The sequence below is a fragment of the Emydura macquarii genome, unplaced genomic scaffold (assembly GCF_026122565.2).
Source record: "Emydura macquarii macquarii isolate MOO-44397 ecotype Brisbane River unplaced genomic scaffold, CSIRO-AGI_Emac_v2 contig_2768, whole genome shotgun sequence".
In the NCBI taxonomy this organism is placed as follows: Eukaryota; Metazoa; Chordata; order Testudines; family Chelidae; genus Emydura; species Emydura macquarii.
This window is the reverse complement of record NW_027132905.1, coordinates 46,516,261-46,532,140: the sequence shown is the minus strand read 5'-3', so window position 1 is coordinate 46,532,140 and position 15,880 is coordinate 46,516,261. Positions and strand designations below refer to the sequence as shown.

The 15,880-nt window shown below is 44.1% G+C and overlaps 1 protein-coding gene across 1 annotated transcript in view; it reads left to right on the top strand.

The window, feature by feature from the left end:
• Positions 1-15,880, top strand: part of MTOR (mechanistic target of rapamycin kinase) — a 105,297-nt gene that overhangs the window by 10,806 nt on the left and 78,611 nt on the right. The window contains exons 13-27 of the mRNA XM_067567413.1: positions 197-412; positions 1,104-1,309; positions 1,958-2,080; positions 2,468-2,557; positions 2,651-2,743; positions 3,300-3,434; positions 3,805-3,934; positions 7,872-8,122; positions 8,934-8,975; positions 10,004-10,090; positions 13,127-13,294; positions 13,556-13,668; positions 14,097-14,259; positions 14,596-14,688; positions 15,499-15,645. Of these exons, the coding sequence (XP_067423514.1) occupies positions 197-412; positions 1,104-1,309; positions 1,958-2,080; positions 2,468-2,557; positions 2,651-2,743; positions 3,300-3,434; positions 3,805-3,934; positions 7,872-8,122; positions 8,934-8,975; positions 10,004-10,090; positions 13,127-13,294; positions 13,556-13,668; positions 14,097-14,259; positions 14,596-14,688; positions 15,499-15,645 (2,057 nt within the window). The remainder of the gene's footprint in view (positions 1-196; positions 413-1,103; positions 1,310-1,957; positions 2,081-2,467; positions 2,558-2,650; positions 2,744-3,299; positions 3,435-3,804; positions 3,935-7,871; positions 8,123-8,933; positions 8,976-10,003; positions 10,091-13,126; positions 13,295-13,555; positions 13,669-14,096; positions 14,260-14,595; positions 14,689-15,498; positions 15,646-15,880) is intronic.

Below are 15,880 nucleotides of genomic sequence, written 5' to 3'. Positions count from 1 at the left end.
AAGAGCTGTCCTATCTCATGCTCTAGCTGACCCCATCTACACAGTTCCTTCTGTTGTGGGAGGAGAGACTTTAGACGAAACAGTAACTATCCTTCACACTCAGTCTGCAGTTGGATGTTTGTCTCTCTAGGAAGTCCAGTCACTGAGTGTAAACTTGTGTAAGAACCAATCTCTTTCTTTCCCCGCTCCTATCCAGGCCATTCTCTGACCCAGTTTGTCCGGCACTGTGCAGATCACTTTCTGAACAGTGAGCACAAAGAGATCCGGATGGAAGCAGCTCGCACCTGCTCTCGCCTTCTCACACCCTCCATCCACCTGATCAGTGGTCATGCCCATGTGGTCAGCCAGACTGCAGTGCAGGTGGTGGCAGATGTTCTCAGTAAACTACTCGTGGTTGGGATAACAGATCCAGGTAATGTTTTGGTTCCAGGGAGGGCAGTTTGCCACGATACAGCTGTCTCAGTGCCTGGACAGATGATGAAATAACAGTGGTTTTGGTAGTGCTCCGGCTTGTTTTCTGATAACCCAAACAATCACTTTCTCAATAAAATGGATTCCACACCTCTGAACCCATCCCCAGATTTGGGAGTAGTGGCAGAAAGCAAGTGCAAAGTGATGTAACCCCAGGGATTCTCTGTTGTAGGTGGAGGCCTGAGAATTCCACTCCCCATCTCTTGCCTTGTTGTGTGAACCTGTCCAACGTCATGGACTCAATTGTTATGACTCAGAAGTTATGACTCCTTTTGTTGGACCTCCCTCTCTGTTACTCCTTTTGCTGGGTGGTCACCTGGGACTGGTTTGCCCTTTATCCACAGTGCTTCCAGCCATACTAACTTTAGGAACAAGACGCTGTCCTGGACATGAAACCCGAGTGTCTTGTTTGGCAGCACAAGGCAATACTGAGACACCATTGGGCTGGCCTATGCTAACTCCTGTGCGTAGACTCTCCAGGTCTCTTTCACTCGCTCCAAGGTTTTGGAAGGATTGTTTGTTGACCGTAGATCTCAGTTGAAAGGAGGCGGTGTGTGATTCACTGTGTAAGTCAAGATTGTGTAAGAACAGCAGTTTAACATGGGTGAAGACAAGTGACTATGCTCTTGCAGACCCCGATATCCGTTACTGTGTGTTGGCCTCATTGGACGAGAGGTTCGATGCCCATCTTGCCCAGGCAGAAAATCTGCAGGCTCTCTTTGTAGCCCTGAACGACCAGGTGTTTGAAATCCGAGAGCTGGCTATCTGCACCGTGGGCCGGCTGAGCAGCATGAACCCTGCCTTTGTCATGCCTTTCCTGCGCAAGATGTTAATACAGGTAACGGAGGCAGGGTGCTGAGGATGGGGATGGAGTCCTCATTAAATGAGGTGGGGATAGTGGCGTTAAGGAAGTCAGAGTATCTAGCTCTAAAGTAGCTGCAGTGGAATGAAGGCCCCCCTTTCTGGAAGGGTGTTTATAACCCAGCTTGATACTTCTTAGACAATGCGTTCCTAGTGAGTGCTGATGTCTTCATTTTATTTGTTGATTTGCACCAGGGGCCTTCAATATTCTGATGTTTGCAGTCATCAACTTCCAGGTATGGGTGGAGAGGACAGTAGTAACTTCAGGTCCCAGCATATGCAATGCTTTTTGCCTTGAGTGGAGGGACCCTCTGTTTGGACTAAGGTGTATTGCATGCTGGAAAGTGTAGTCCCATAGGCTTTCCCTCCCCATTTCGGGATGGGTATGGATGGTTGCAATCTATTCCGTTTTATAAAAATTGGCCATAGCTTCATTTGGGCACCCTTGGCTGAGACCATGCATACAGCTTCTGAGATTGCTTTCTCATTTGACACTTGAGTTGCAGAGGAGGATGGGCTCAGTCTTGTTATTTTGCTCTCTTCCATCATTTGCTGCCTTATGTGGAGAACACTGTCTCTCCAGCCTTCACTTTACTTTAATGCACGTGCTTTGTCCTTCCTGCAGATCCTGACGGAGCTGGAACACAGTGGTGTTGGCAGAATAAAGGAGCAAAGTGCAAGGATGTTGGGTCACCTTGTTTCCAATGCCCCACGACTCATTCGTCCATACATGGAGCCCATCCTTAAGGTGGGGCTTTCTTATAGTTCCTGCTGACTTTAGGGGAGGGAGATCTTTTGGCACATGGATGCATCGCACAATAACTATGACCATAAGCTGCATCATTTTCATTGCTCTATAATGGCATAGTAACCAGATTGGGGTGTGGGCTCTTCTGCAGCCCTGAATATGTGCAATTGTATGACCTGAATAGACATTGGATATGCAGAAACCCTAAAGATGTAATAGAAATATGTTGTAAATCTTTGAAACATATGTTGGCACCCATGAGCATTTGTTAGGGGCTCTGTCTTACTGGCATTTCCAGTGCAGGAGTCGGAGAAGATATTGCTCAACGCGGGACAAGGGGGAGAAGTTTCTCAGTGGATTCTAACTCTTTCCTATGTCATCAAATAGGCATTGATTGTGAAACTGAAAGATCCTGACCCAGATCCAAATCCAGGGGTGATTAATAATGTCCTGGCTACCATAGGAGAGCTGGCCCAGGTAAGGGTACTGTAGCTTTATGTGGAGACATCATCATTGTCACCGAAGCCTGCAACAGTTCTAGATGAGAGCTCTACTTTCCTCTGTCTACAGGTCAGTGGGCTGGAAATGAGGAAGTGGGTGGATGAGCTCTTCATCATAATCATGGACATGCTCCAGGACTCCTCCTTGCTGGCTAAAAGACAGGTGTGTATATGACATCTGCCCTAAACCATACTGTCCTCTGTGACCAGAAGCATACAATAAATTGTCACCGTGTGCTATCGGAGCTACTAAAAACCTTTAGCTCCGAATGTCAGTCTCTCCTGGAGTGCTGAATCCGTTCTTGTGTGCCAAGATGGAAATTGTAGTGCCACTCTGTCTTGTGAACAGTGTGTTCTGCCACATGGCTAGAAAAAACAGCATAGGTCAGTGGTTTTAGTGGAGGATGGTGGGATCAGGCTCAATGCTGCAGAGATGCTTCCAACACCAGCTGAAGATAAAGAAAAATGTCATATCTCAGAGCAGGGTGGTGTGTGTTGTATGACCTGAGATTTGTAGGTTGCCATGTGTTAAGTGACTTTTTACCTTCCCTTAACAAAGAGACCCTGTTTGTGAAAGCTTCCTATGTCATGGCTGATGGAAGGCAACCAGACAATGAGATGTTTTAAAGGAAGAAAAATGATGTGGCTAGGATAGGATAAATAGTAACTTGCTGCTTGGCCCAATCAAAACTAACCATTCAGGGGTGTATTCATTTCAGGTGGCTCTGTGGACACTGGGACAACTGGTGGCCAGCACAGGTTATGTGGTGGAGCCGTACAGGAAATACCCAACCCTGCTGGATGTGCTGCTGAACTTCTTGAAGACAGAGCAGAACCAGGGCACCCGGCGAGAGGTAGGAATTCAAAGCTTGCTTCTTAGCAGCAGCTTCTTCTGAGTACTTGCATGAGAGGGCGAGGGCAGATATACTAACCATCTGAATGAACAAACGATCTGTTGTTTGAGTTGATTGAGGTATAATGGGCAGGACTATAAAGGGACTGTGAACGGAAGCTAGTTAAGTTGCTCACTTCAGTGGATGGGAAGAATCAGTACGCTCGATTTGGAATACGATGGACTCTCTCTCCCTCCACCCCATCTCCTTCCCTTTGCCTCCACCAGCTTTCCAGAGTTCCAGGGTTCAGGCTTCATTTAATGTATTGGCTTTAGCCTCGGTGATACGCCTTGACATGCCTTCTCTTTTGATTTTTTTCCCCCCTTGCTAGGCCATCCGTGTGCTCGGGCTGTTGGGGGCTTTGGACCCATACAAGCACAAAGTAAACATTGGCATGATTGACCAGTCACGAGATGCTTCAGCTGTCAGCCTATCGGAGTCTAAATCCAGCCAGGATTCTTGTAAGCAGATGGAGACTGGGGAAAGAGTGTGCAACCTGTGTCGAGTTTAGTTTTAAAGGGGCCTTGTTCTTTACATTCCAGCACAGGAACTAAAGATGGAAATGATGTAATGCAATATCTGGGTTGTTTCTTCAGTCAGTACTGAGAGATGAGCTAGATGGATCCTAACCAAAAGTGTTTCCCTAAAACACATGGGCTTTAAACATAACTAGGATTTTAACTCAAAAGTGAAATGATGTAAGCTACAGAAAGGCAGCATTATCTGTGGCTAGGGCATAGGACAGGGAGTCAAGAGACCTGAGTTTTTTCCCCAGCTCCTCTTCTTAGACTTCAGGTGAGTCACTTCTCAATACTTGTTTCCTCATTTGTTAAAAAAGTGCTAATGATGCTGACCTGCATTTGTGATGTGCTTAGCGATCTATGGCTGGAAAGCACTAAAGATGAGGTATTATTATTGGTATCCATGAAACAGAAAATACTTTGTGGGTTCCATACCAAGTTCCCTTTTTTAACTGTTGTTGACATTAGAGGGTCACTGTTAACTAGAACTAGAGGTGAAAGTAGTTTCAAGTTTTCCACCTCTCCCAGAGCTCCCTGCCAATTTTTGAGGTTTTACAGTTGCACCTTCCTATTTTGTAAAATACCTTTCTCTCCCCTGTTGCTGTGTGAAAGGCTAAAGGAAACAGGAAACTGCCTGTATCGGGGAAATCTGAATACACACAGTGCTGTCATATGTACAATAAAATGACAAATAGAGAAATATTTCCTCTAGTTTTTTAGCTGTAAGTGATCTTAGGAGCTACTTAAAGCAATAATACATAAATTTCAGGTAAATGTGTGGGAATTGTTTAAGCTGATGGTGTCCCTTTAAAAATGGTACTTTTAGTTGATAGGGTTTGCTTACGGCTGCTTGTCTACAAGATGACAGCAACACTCCCTGAGAATAGTTTGACTCCTTTGAAAGTCTCTCTTTCCTCTCTTCCCCCCCCTCCCCCCATCCTCCTTCCTCTTTCATGGCAGTGCAGAATACAGTGGTTTTAGTTTGCGAATGAAGCACATCCAGAAAGACTTTTTAAACAATAACAAACTTAACCCAGTTTTTTTCTCTCTCAATGCACCTTCTAATCTCTTCCATTACATATTCTGCACTAGAATGAGCTTTATTTCAGGAGCACGGCCTTACTGTCCATTGCACAGGTTAGTTCTTTAGGCCTTTATTTCTGTAGTGCCTTAGAAGTGCATGGTGTCTGACAGACAAATTACACAGGCCTGTGCCCTGAGGAGCTTGCAATTAAAGTAAAATGCTGAAACCATCTGACAAAACCACTTCAGAAGTAGGTGTCCATGGAGTATGTCAAACTTCTACTACTAAGGATATCAGTAGTTTTGCCCCTACTTTTATCATTGAATTTTGGTGCTAATGTAAGTAGGCGGTCCAGTGGTTGCTTCAGCAGAAGCTCTGCTCACATCCCTCACTCCCTGCCTGCAGTCACCCATGTTGTGTAGCCATTGCCTGAACAGAGAGCAATAACACTGAATTGCTTGATGATGGTGTTGAAATTTAGACAGGCAGCTGTTTGCCAGATGCTTGCTTAAATGAAACCATTAAACTGGCTTCACGTTACTTTGTTTTTTGTAGAAATTTTTATTAGCACTTTCAACTGTTACAATAAAAAATATAATATCAGGTGGAGTGTGATTAAACTCTCCCTCAATTCAAATAGATTTCTAAGCGCTTCCAGTATAGCGTCCTGTAAGGCAGTAAAAAGCTCCATGGGTTCAGCAGTGAAACTGATTTTGTATGTGAGCATGACTTTCACTATAAACAAAATAAGAGAACAGAACGAAAAATAGGTAGCTAGATTATGAGCATCTCCAGATGTGAAATTCAGTATAACTGACTTTATTTTTTAATTGTCACTTACTGTGAACACCTCTTTTGGAAATAGTTATGCTGACATGTCCACTTAGTCATTGGCAAGGTTTTCTTTTGTGAAATCCAAAGAATTCAGTGGAGCTATGCTGGATTTCTGCCAGTGTAAATGAAGTTGAGATTTGGAATCAAAAATACCATTTAAATTAGTTTCCAAGTACAAATACAAACAGACAAGAATGAGAGTGCAAAAGGAATGTGATTTCTTTGTCGTAGAGCAATACATGGGATACAGGAGTTGAGTAATTTTCAAAAGGTCATTAGGCCTTGTCAACACTTGAATTACTATTTTGACAAATTTCCAAATGTTGACAAGTCCCAAATGAGTTAGGAGCCTAAATCTCACTGAATGTCAAGGTCATGTTTGAAAATGGGACTGAAGCGCTTTAGACAATTTTACCGGATAGCTACAAATGAACATACTGGTTACCATATTTAAAATCACTGATTAGATGGGAAAAGATGGAGGAGGAAGGGGATGGTTCATCTTTAAAAAGAGAGAGAAAGAGGGAATCAATCAAATGTAGCTTATTCTCAGGAAAGGTTTGTATTGAAAAATGTCACATAAATGGGGTGCGAGAGACAGTGTCTGTTATGCTCCAACTATCTCAGGGCTCGTCTTCACTTACCTCCGAGATTCAGTGGCAGTCGACCGGAGTTACGCAAACTACGCAAAAAGCTTGCATAACTTCCATCGACTTCTCTGCTTCTCTTCTGCGTGCTGTCTTCACTGCAATGCACTGCACCGACGCAGCGCTATGCTACTTGAGGAGGTGGTCTTAATATGTCGATTTCTGGATCGACTGAGCGGGTCTTCACTGACCACTCAGTCAATCCAGAGATGTCGATCTGGTGGTGGCGAATTTGCCACTGTCAGTAAAGACATAGCCTCAAATGCTTTACAAAGTCAGTCAGTCCCTGCATTGCATCCAGTCATGGAGGCAAATGTCTCAGGCAACATGTGCTTAGCTCTGGCACTTTCGCAGCTTTGGTCATGAGAAAGCATGTCCCTCAGAGAGGGAACGTTGGCCAGGATAACAGTTATCCCCTTGTTTTTTACAAAAGCACCATGGGATCGTGAATTTTCCTTCCCGATGGCCACCAGGAATGAGCAGCAGGTGTAACTTGCAATCAAAGGGCAGATCCTGTTGTGTTGAAGAACTGCAGCTGAGAAAGATAGCCAGTAATTAGGCCATAATCACAGGAGTTAAAGCTGTACTGTTAGTGAGAGCTTTTAATTTTCTGGGGGTGGACTCCCCTCTCCTACAGAGAGAACATGGGAGAGGAGCAGGAAAATGCTGCACATTTCACCTGTTTCCCCCAACCTCTTGTAACAAGAAATTTTGGAGAGAGGGGCCTGTTGATCTTGGGGGCTGTGCCAGGATTTATGGAGTAGGGTAGAGGCAACTTTTGAGAATCCTGGGGGAGGGGGGTCTCATCTGCACTGAGCCAAGACAGTGCTCCTATACCTTTCTGTCTTCCTCAGTAGCACTGCTGCAATACCATTGCCTCTGTCCCCCTGTGACTGTTCAGCAACATTACCCTGTACTTGGATTTTTTTTTTTTTTTTTTGTTAGAAGTGTCCAGGCTCTGTAGGGACCAATACTCTGAAGATCATACCTCCCCTCTTCCACCAATTCCTGCTGTGAAAGCTTTCGAGCTCCCTCTGTAAACAGAGCCTCAGCAAAGAGACGCGTGCAGTGGGCAGGTTGGGGCACAATTTCATAAAGGTGCCACTCCCCTACTCTTACTTTTCTGTGCAAAAATTGAGAGATCCATGCAGCTGAATTTTCTTCTGTCCTCTAAATTTAGGAATACTTACTTCTGGGGTCTCAGGGCTTTGGTTTAAGTTCCTATTGACTGGTTGCCTTCTCTGAGCATGTTAATGTAAATACCTCTTTTTTTTTTTTTTTTTTTTTTCTTATTAGCCAGCTGTGTCTGAAGTGCGCTGTGAGTGTGCATTGTGTGTTCACATGTAAGTGACACTTCCTTACCTTTTCCCAGCTGATTACAGTACCAGTGAGATGTTAGTGAACATGGGAAACCTCCCTCTGGATGAGTTCTACCCTGCTGTCTCCATGGTAGCGCTGATGAGAATCTTCCGAGACCAATCCTTGTCCCACCATCACACTATGGTAGTCCAGGCCATCACCTTTATTTTCAAATCCCTTGGGCTGAAGTGTGTGCAGTTCCTGCCTCAGGTCATGCCAACGTTTCTCAATGTAATTCGGGTTTGTGATGGTGCCATCCGAGAGGTGAGTGTGCTAGGAATTTGCTTCCCCCTCCACCCCAAAACAAGAATCTATTGTAAAGAGAATGCAACTGGCTTTGGGTGCTCCTGCACTGAGTGTGTTGCTGCCAAGCATGCTGCGAAAGTGAGATCCAGCTTTGCTTTCTCTCCCCTCTGGGGATTTATCAGACCATCAAGTGGCACCAATTTTTCTGCTTCTCCATTGAAACAGCTGCTACCAGCATCCTCCCTAAATGGCCAGTCCTCCGTTCTGCTTCCTTGTTAAGCTGTCCTGTGCCAGTCCCACAGCTTTCAGTGGCCTCTGCAGCTTATGCCCTGTTGCATAGTGTGCCTTTACATGTTGCATGTAGAGTCTTTAAACCTCTAGCAAAGCGCTGTGCTTTCATCCTCCTTTGCAAGGAATTTGACTTGCTGCAGTCAGCTGACATTCACAGCTGAGTGGACAATGATTCCGCAGCACCTTATTTAACTAGCAATTTTCACATAAATGTAAAATTGCATCGGGACAAGAATGGGTCTGAGCTGCATCTGACCTAAGATGGCTGGCTGTAGGTAGAACCTCTTCCTCGAGGGTGTATGTGGTGGGGAACTTGCATGGGTTCCTGCAATTGTGTTTTATATGTGGGATGGCAGCAACAGAATTACCCTACACCCGCAGTCTAGAACTATAGAACCGCAGTCACCACTGGCAATCCTCTACCAGACTAGTGCTCAGATTGGAATGAAAAACTCTGGTTTGCCGAGTGCTTAGCCATGACTGACCTAACTTGCTTGAAAGCTCTGCAGTTGTGCACACTCTCTTTAAAAATTTTCAGGTAAAAGAAGATGGTGAAAGTGTACTGGGGAGAAGAGCTGAGGTGGGTACACATGACATTAAAGTACAAACAAGGCAGTTCCCTGCAGTATATGTAAACATCTTCTTGCAACTCCAAAAGAAAACAGCACCACAAGAGCTCTGGGTTATTTTTCGGTAAACGTGTGTATGTTGCCCTGCTTGAAGAGGCTGTTATTTTAATCCCTTGTCCACTTACCTGATTTTCATTAAAACCAATAATCTGTCCTTCTGAGCTCCACTTGTGATTTGGAACACATTGGTCTGCATTTGCTGTGAATGGCAATTACAATTTACACCACAAATTTTGCATGGAAACTATTAAATTTAATAGAAAATTATATAAATATTGTTGGGTTTTTTGTTTGCTTTTTAAATAAGCATTTGTGGACAAGGGGTGCTCACCCAAATTGTTATTTCACACCAAACTCAAAAGTAAAATCACGACAGTGGGTAATTGCACATGATTGTGTTTTGCTTGAACTAAATGAATCATGAAACAGACACAGAAAACGTTCAGTAGAATGGTCTAGGTCATAATACTCCCTGGCTACACTTAGCCTTCTTTCTAATGAACAGTTGACTTGGCAAGTACTTCAGTCTCTCCCTGTAATATTCCAGCAATATGCCTTGATGGGGAGAGACTATAGAACAAAATATCTTAAAATCTGGGCGAGTTTGGCCAGTAGTTGGGGAGGAGATCGGGGCTACATTTTCAGAAGCAGCCTCCAGATCTGAATTTACAAAGTGATATAGTATTTCAGACTCTGGGTTCAGACTTGCGAGTCTGTTGCTTAAACACCTAATCAATTTGCATGCGTAGAATTCCTTTGGTGCATGCTTATCCAAAGTTTTATATACAACAATGGATACAAATATAGACTCTGGGTTGAGGCTGAGAGAGAGAATTTGGCCCCAGACTTCCAGCATTCATAGTTGTGCATGTTGTTTAGTTTTTAAAGAGCTTGTGGTTAGCCTTTGAAATCAGATTTGCCCTGAGTTGCACTGGCATTTAGATAGCAGCATTGAGCACTACCTGTCTCTTCCTTTCAGTTCCTGTTCCAGCAGCTAGGAATGTTGGTATCTTTTGTGAGGAGCCATATTCGACCCTACATGGATGAAATTGTCACCCTTATGAGAGTGAGTACAACCCTTAGGCTGGACCCCAGTATCCTGGAAATAGTGGAAGGTGGTCAAGTATGCTTTCCTTTATTGAGCCTGTGGGGTCATTCTTGAGGGAATACCACAGTCAGAATGTACCTATCCACCCAAAAAGAGAGAGCAGGGAGACTAGAGAAACTCTGCAGCAGCTGAAGGCAGGGAAATTATTAATGATGCATGAAAAATATTGATTAATAAAATATCACTTAATTTTACAATAATGGTTTCTTCTTTTAAGCCAACCCCAGAGGTGGTACTCCAGCTGAGGGTACATGCCATCCTCTTCTTTGTTAGGGTTGAGCCTGGGCTTTGCTAACTATTGCTGCACAGTATGGGAAGTTGGAGCATTGTGATTGTGACCAACGATTCATCTGTTGCCTTAAAGGTGGTATAATAAGCAGTGTTAAATAGGTGGTCACTAACTACAGTTAGCTGCGTCATGGGGAAAGCAGACAGTTTGTGTACTGTGCTTCAAGACAGATATACCATACTTCCTGGTTTGTGTACCATAATTCAAGAGGGGTGTAATATATGTCAAGGTGGATGAAAAAGTTAAGTAGCTGCAACAACATAAATGAGACGAGAAGAGAGCCAAGGGTATATAAGGTGTCTTCCTGCTGTTTTCTACAACAGAATTTCAGGAAGTGGTTGCTCAGTGTGAATGGTGACACTGGAGAAGCTGTAGATGACACTGCAATAGATGCGCCTCCATCTTTGTGTGATGATTCTAAATTGTAGGGGTCCACTTGACTTATAGGAAGTTTACTGCCCAGTAGACCCTATGCCGGCAACTTACGCTCATAAGATCTGATGACTGTTTAAAGCAGTGGTTCCCAACCGGTGATCCAAGGGCCAAAAGTGGCCCATGGGGTCTTTCAAAATGGCCTGCTGCTCCCCTCCCGCTGGCTGTAGAATGGAGCCGCTGCCTAAGTACCCAGATGGAGCGCACAGGGCTACACGACGCACACAGTTTCCCTGCGGCAGCCAGGGGGATGAGAGATCAGCAAGGAGGCAGCCTCCTCGCTGAACTCCTTCCATCTGGCTGCAGTGGGTATGGGGGCTGCTGGTGGAGCAGCCAGGACCCACTATGCTTGAAGAGGAGCAGGACTCTAAAAATCAGTCCCTTCCAGTTTGGCCTGCACTTAACAGGCCACCCACCATGACGCAGCTGGAAGGCCATGTGCTTCAGTGTGTAGTGACAGTCACTCATCTACACTAGTGCTTTGTCTGTGAGTGTGTGACAAGTAATTTGTAGGTGTAAAATAGTGAAAGTAAAAATGAGCACAGTAGCATCCAAATGTTTACTTTAAATATGTAGTGATTTGTAGTCCTTAAATGTATTGACGCATACATCATTATGAGTTGATAGACTGGTGGCCCTTCAGGGTTGTAAAAATGATATTTGTGGCTCTCAAGCCAAAAAAGTTGGGAACCACCGGTTTAAAGAGATGTTGTCATGCCAAATTGTCCCAAATTTAAGTCTTGCAAAACTAACTTGTACAAAATCTGAACCATATGGAAATGGTTCCCTTTGTTAAATTCTAGTTGGAAAACGTTTTCAAACAAGAATCAAACATCCTCTAGCAGTATTTACAATATAGACATTGCAGCAATGTGCTAGTGCAGGGAAGCCTGTAAATTGACTAGAAACACCAAAAAAAGATTAGTCTATTCATCTATGGAGACAAAATTAGATGATTAAAAACTGGAAGAATTTTAACAATCTAATGTGCTGTCTAGTGATATAGCAAGGAAATAGTTTTAAAATATAATTATTAAACTGACTGTCTCTCCGTAGGGCAATGTAACCATATCCTGCATAGCTGAATAGCAAACTGCTTGGTATGATACATGCCTGGAAAGTTACATGAGCAGCATTTATACGGATCATTAAGGGGGCCAGTTTATTAAATAGAAAGGTGGGAAATTGATGTTTTATATGTGGGTCAAAATTTCTTTGATCTGACTAAAAAGTACTGGAAAGTAGAAATAAACTCATTCCGTGGAAGTCATCACAGATTGTTGGTCTGCCTGTACTGGAAAGGCAAACATGGGATCTGTTCTTTGCAATTTGTTCTAGATTATTTTTAATCAATTTCCTACAGACCAAGAAGAAAAACAGTCTGTTTTGTAGGTGGTAGTCCTAGCAGGTTCCATTGGCAGCCTGCCTGGCATCTGGTGAGTTGGTTTATGGAAGCCAAGTAGGCAAGATGTCAGATAGGAATTATGTTTAAGGTATTCAGTGGTTTTCTTTCTGAAGCTGTTAATGTCAAAGAGAAATTAACACCAAATGAGCTGCTACGGCCTGTGAAGTCCACAGACAATTATCTTGCTACACTGATAGTGTTTGAAACTGGAGCTCTCTCATAGAGAGCACTTACCACATGCAATTCCATGTTTCTCTTGAGTTGCTTGCACTTCTTCTTATTGGAGCAGGCAGAGGAGAGGAAACCTTTACTGATTACAAATTGTATTTCATTTTCTAATGATGGAGGATTGAAGGAAACCAGTTACTTTCTAGGCTTTTCATAAACCTGTCTAAGGCTTAAAACTCCAGAGAATTCCGTTTTCATATGGGACATTCACTAAAAAATCCTTATGCCTCCATTCTTAGTAATGGGCATAAAAGCAGCTGACACTCTGGTGGTGCTTCTTAACCGGGGTTCCTAGGGTTTGTACACTTAGTACATGTAATTTTAGTGGAAGATGCTTTGAGACTATTATGAGGCAGCCATTCATTCTAGTGTGAATCTACTGTAAACCACCATTCTAGGGACCAGGAAAAAATGTTGCCTAGAATAGTTTATTTCTAACAGCCAAATAAGACTGTATAAGAGACCTTGGGTGTATATTTAAAAAAAAAAAAAAAGTTGCTCAAATCAGGGGATTGCCTAATGGAGAAGAAAGTTCTCACTGTGAGTTTCACTGTGTCTAGTGTTAGCTTTCTGCCATCTCCTGGTCCTGTACTGCATAACAGCTCAGCTATAGAGAATTGTTTTTCTCTTTCTCTTCCAGGACTTCTGGGTCATGAACAATTCTATACAGAGCACAATTATCCTGCTTATTGAGCAGATTGTGGTGGCTCTTGGGGGCGAGTTCAAGCTCTATTTGCCTCAGCTCATTCCTCACATGTTACGGGTCTTCATGCACGACAGCAGCCCAGGCCGCAATGTCTCTGTCAAGGTGAGTGATCCAGCCTGTGAGGTGTCGTGTTGGGTGTGGCCTGTCCAGGAGCATAGTCCCATGGACCCACATCTGGCTAAACTGAGGCAAGAGCTGTGGGATAGCCCAACTGCAGTAATAGCATTGGGATAAAGTGGCTGTCAGCACTCAGATGAATGCACTGTGCCAGAGCAGCTTCTACAAGGCGATAGGGTTACTTGAAAATGTTGCTGTTTCATGACTTTATTAAGCTGGGTGGTATTGGATCATCTTTCCCTCCAGCTGTTGAATGCGATCCAGCTGTTTGGCGCTAACTTGGATGACTACCTGCATTTGTTACTACCTCCCATTGTAAAGCTGTTTGATGCCCCAGACGTCCCACTGGTGGCTCGCAAGTAAGTATCTGCCAACTTTGTACTCTCTCCTCCACTCTGCCTCCATCCATCTGTGTTCTTCAGTGGCTTCAGTGATCCTACATGGCAGAGATTGCTGATTAGTCCCTCTACAGGCTAGGTTTTCTCTAATCAGATACAAGTAGTACCTGCTACTTTATTTAGTTGAGTGCCACAGCCCTAGTGCTCTGTGTTTCTCAGACGCAAACTAACAAATCCTCGCTCTCACCTGCCATTGTCTTAGTCATTGCCATACTCAAGCAGTCTTGCAAGTGTGGTCACCAAAAACCCATAAACTTCCATGTCTATTCCTGTTATGGCGGATAGCTGAGACATATACATAAGTCACTTGTATCTTTATAATCAGCCTTCTCCTCCTGTCCTGCCCCATAGTGAAAACGAGTCATCCCCTCTTTCTGTTCTGGTTTCAGAGCGGCTCTAGAGACTGTTGACCGCTTGACTGAGTCCCTGGATTTCACCGATTATGCTTCACGGATTATTCACCCCATTGTGCGGACACTAGATCTAAGCCCTGAACTACGGCCATCTGCCATGGATACATTGTCCTCTCTGGTCTTCCAGCTAGGGAAGAAGGTAATGTTCTTCTTAAGTGTGACAGCTCTCAGAAAGGGGGCATTTCCTTCATGGCTTTAAAATGGAGTGTTTAACATGTAGTCAGCCTGGATTTCAGAGAGACAATGCCTAGTTTTGCAGTCTTTCCAGTTGACAGTTGTGTATTGCAGTGAGTTTGCCCTCACAATCTCCCCTCTTCCTCCTCTCCCCCACAACTGCTTTTGATAGCATGTGTTGTTCAATTCAAGTTATTTCAGATTCTGCTTCTACTGGTTAATGAAATGAAAATGGGATCAGTGGATATATTTTAGTTTTGGTGAGACTGACTGACTGGGTTTTGACCATTCTCCCATACAGTACCAGATTTTTATCCCAATGGTGAACAAGGTCCTGGTGCGTCATCGAATAAACCACCAGCGGTACGATGTTCTCATCTGCAGGATTGTGAAGGTGAGCTGGCTTCTATGAATGCAGCCATGTGTGTAGAGACAAATTCAGGTAGGTTCTGAACTGAAGCTGCTGCAGTTGAAGACTCGTGTAAGCTTCTTTCTGTTGCATGCAGAGTAACTGTTTCCATGCTCTGTGATAATATAGTGTAATTGGGCATTTTGAGACCGAAACTGGAAAACTTGTCTGCCATGTAAAACTTGAGTTCCCATGGAAAAGTTGTTGAAATGTCTAGGAGAGGTTTACAATAGTAGTTGGTGTCTTTCCTTCTCTCTCAAATCTCTTCTTCATCATTTCCACCCTAGGACTAAGGAAGGGTTCTCCTGGCCAAGCCTAATTTACCGCAGTAGGTCCCGAGGTTCATAAGTGAGGAATTGCTCTCTGTTTCCCAACATGCTCACATTATGTCCTCTCCTGGTCTGTAGCACCATGTGTTTCTGCAGCTCTCACTGAGACAACTGGAAGACAGTGGGAAAAGAGGCTGATTTGTGGCATATTATTCCACAGTGGTATGACTGAATTTAGCTTCTCCATCCTCCAGAGTCAGGAGCCAAGATTTCTTGGCAGCTAGTGCTGATGGGAATGGGATGACCTGAGCTCTCAGATTCCAAAGGTGTAACGTGATGTTCTGAAAAATCATCTCCCTACTCTAAATTGAGCTTACCAGTTGGGAACTTCTTGAGCTTCCTTTCACCAAGACAGGTGGCCTTGAGCAGAAAGTGTGTGTGAGAAGTCAGGGGGAGGGGACTGTGCACATTAAAGGAGGTCTTAATAGTGGCACAGCTGGCCTTCATTCTGAGCCATTGATTGCAGGGCTACACCCTTGCTGACGAAGAGGAGGATCCCCTGATTTATCAGCACCGAATGTTGAGAAGCAACCAGGGAGAAACACTGGCCAGTGGCCCTGTGGAAACAGGACCTATGAAGAAATTACATGTCAGCACCATCAACCTGCAGAAGGTGAATATGGAGCTCCCGCAATGCTTGCTGTAGAAGGGAGGGGACTATTGGTGTCTTGAGCAAGGAGTTACCCCTGGAGCATCTCAGCATTTTTCAGGGCTCTCTTCCATTTCCAGCTGTCAGCCCCAAGAGCAGAGTTGTCTGGTGTCAGGGGGCTTCTTTTACAATTCTGAGCTTATAAGTAAGGGTACAATTTGGTCATGGAGGTCACGGATTTCTTGACTTTCCTTGGCCT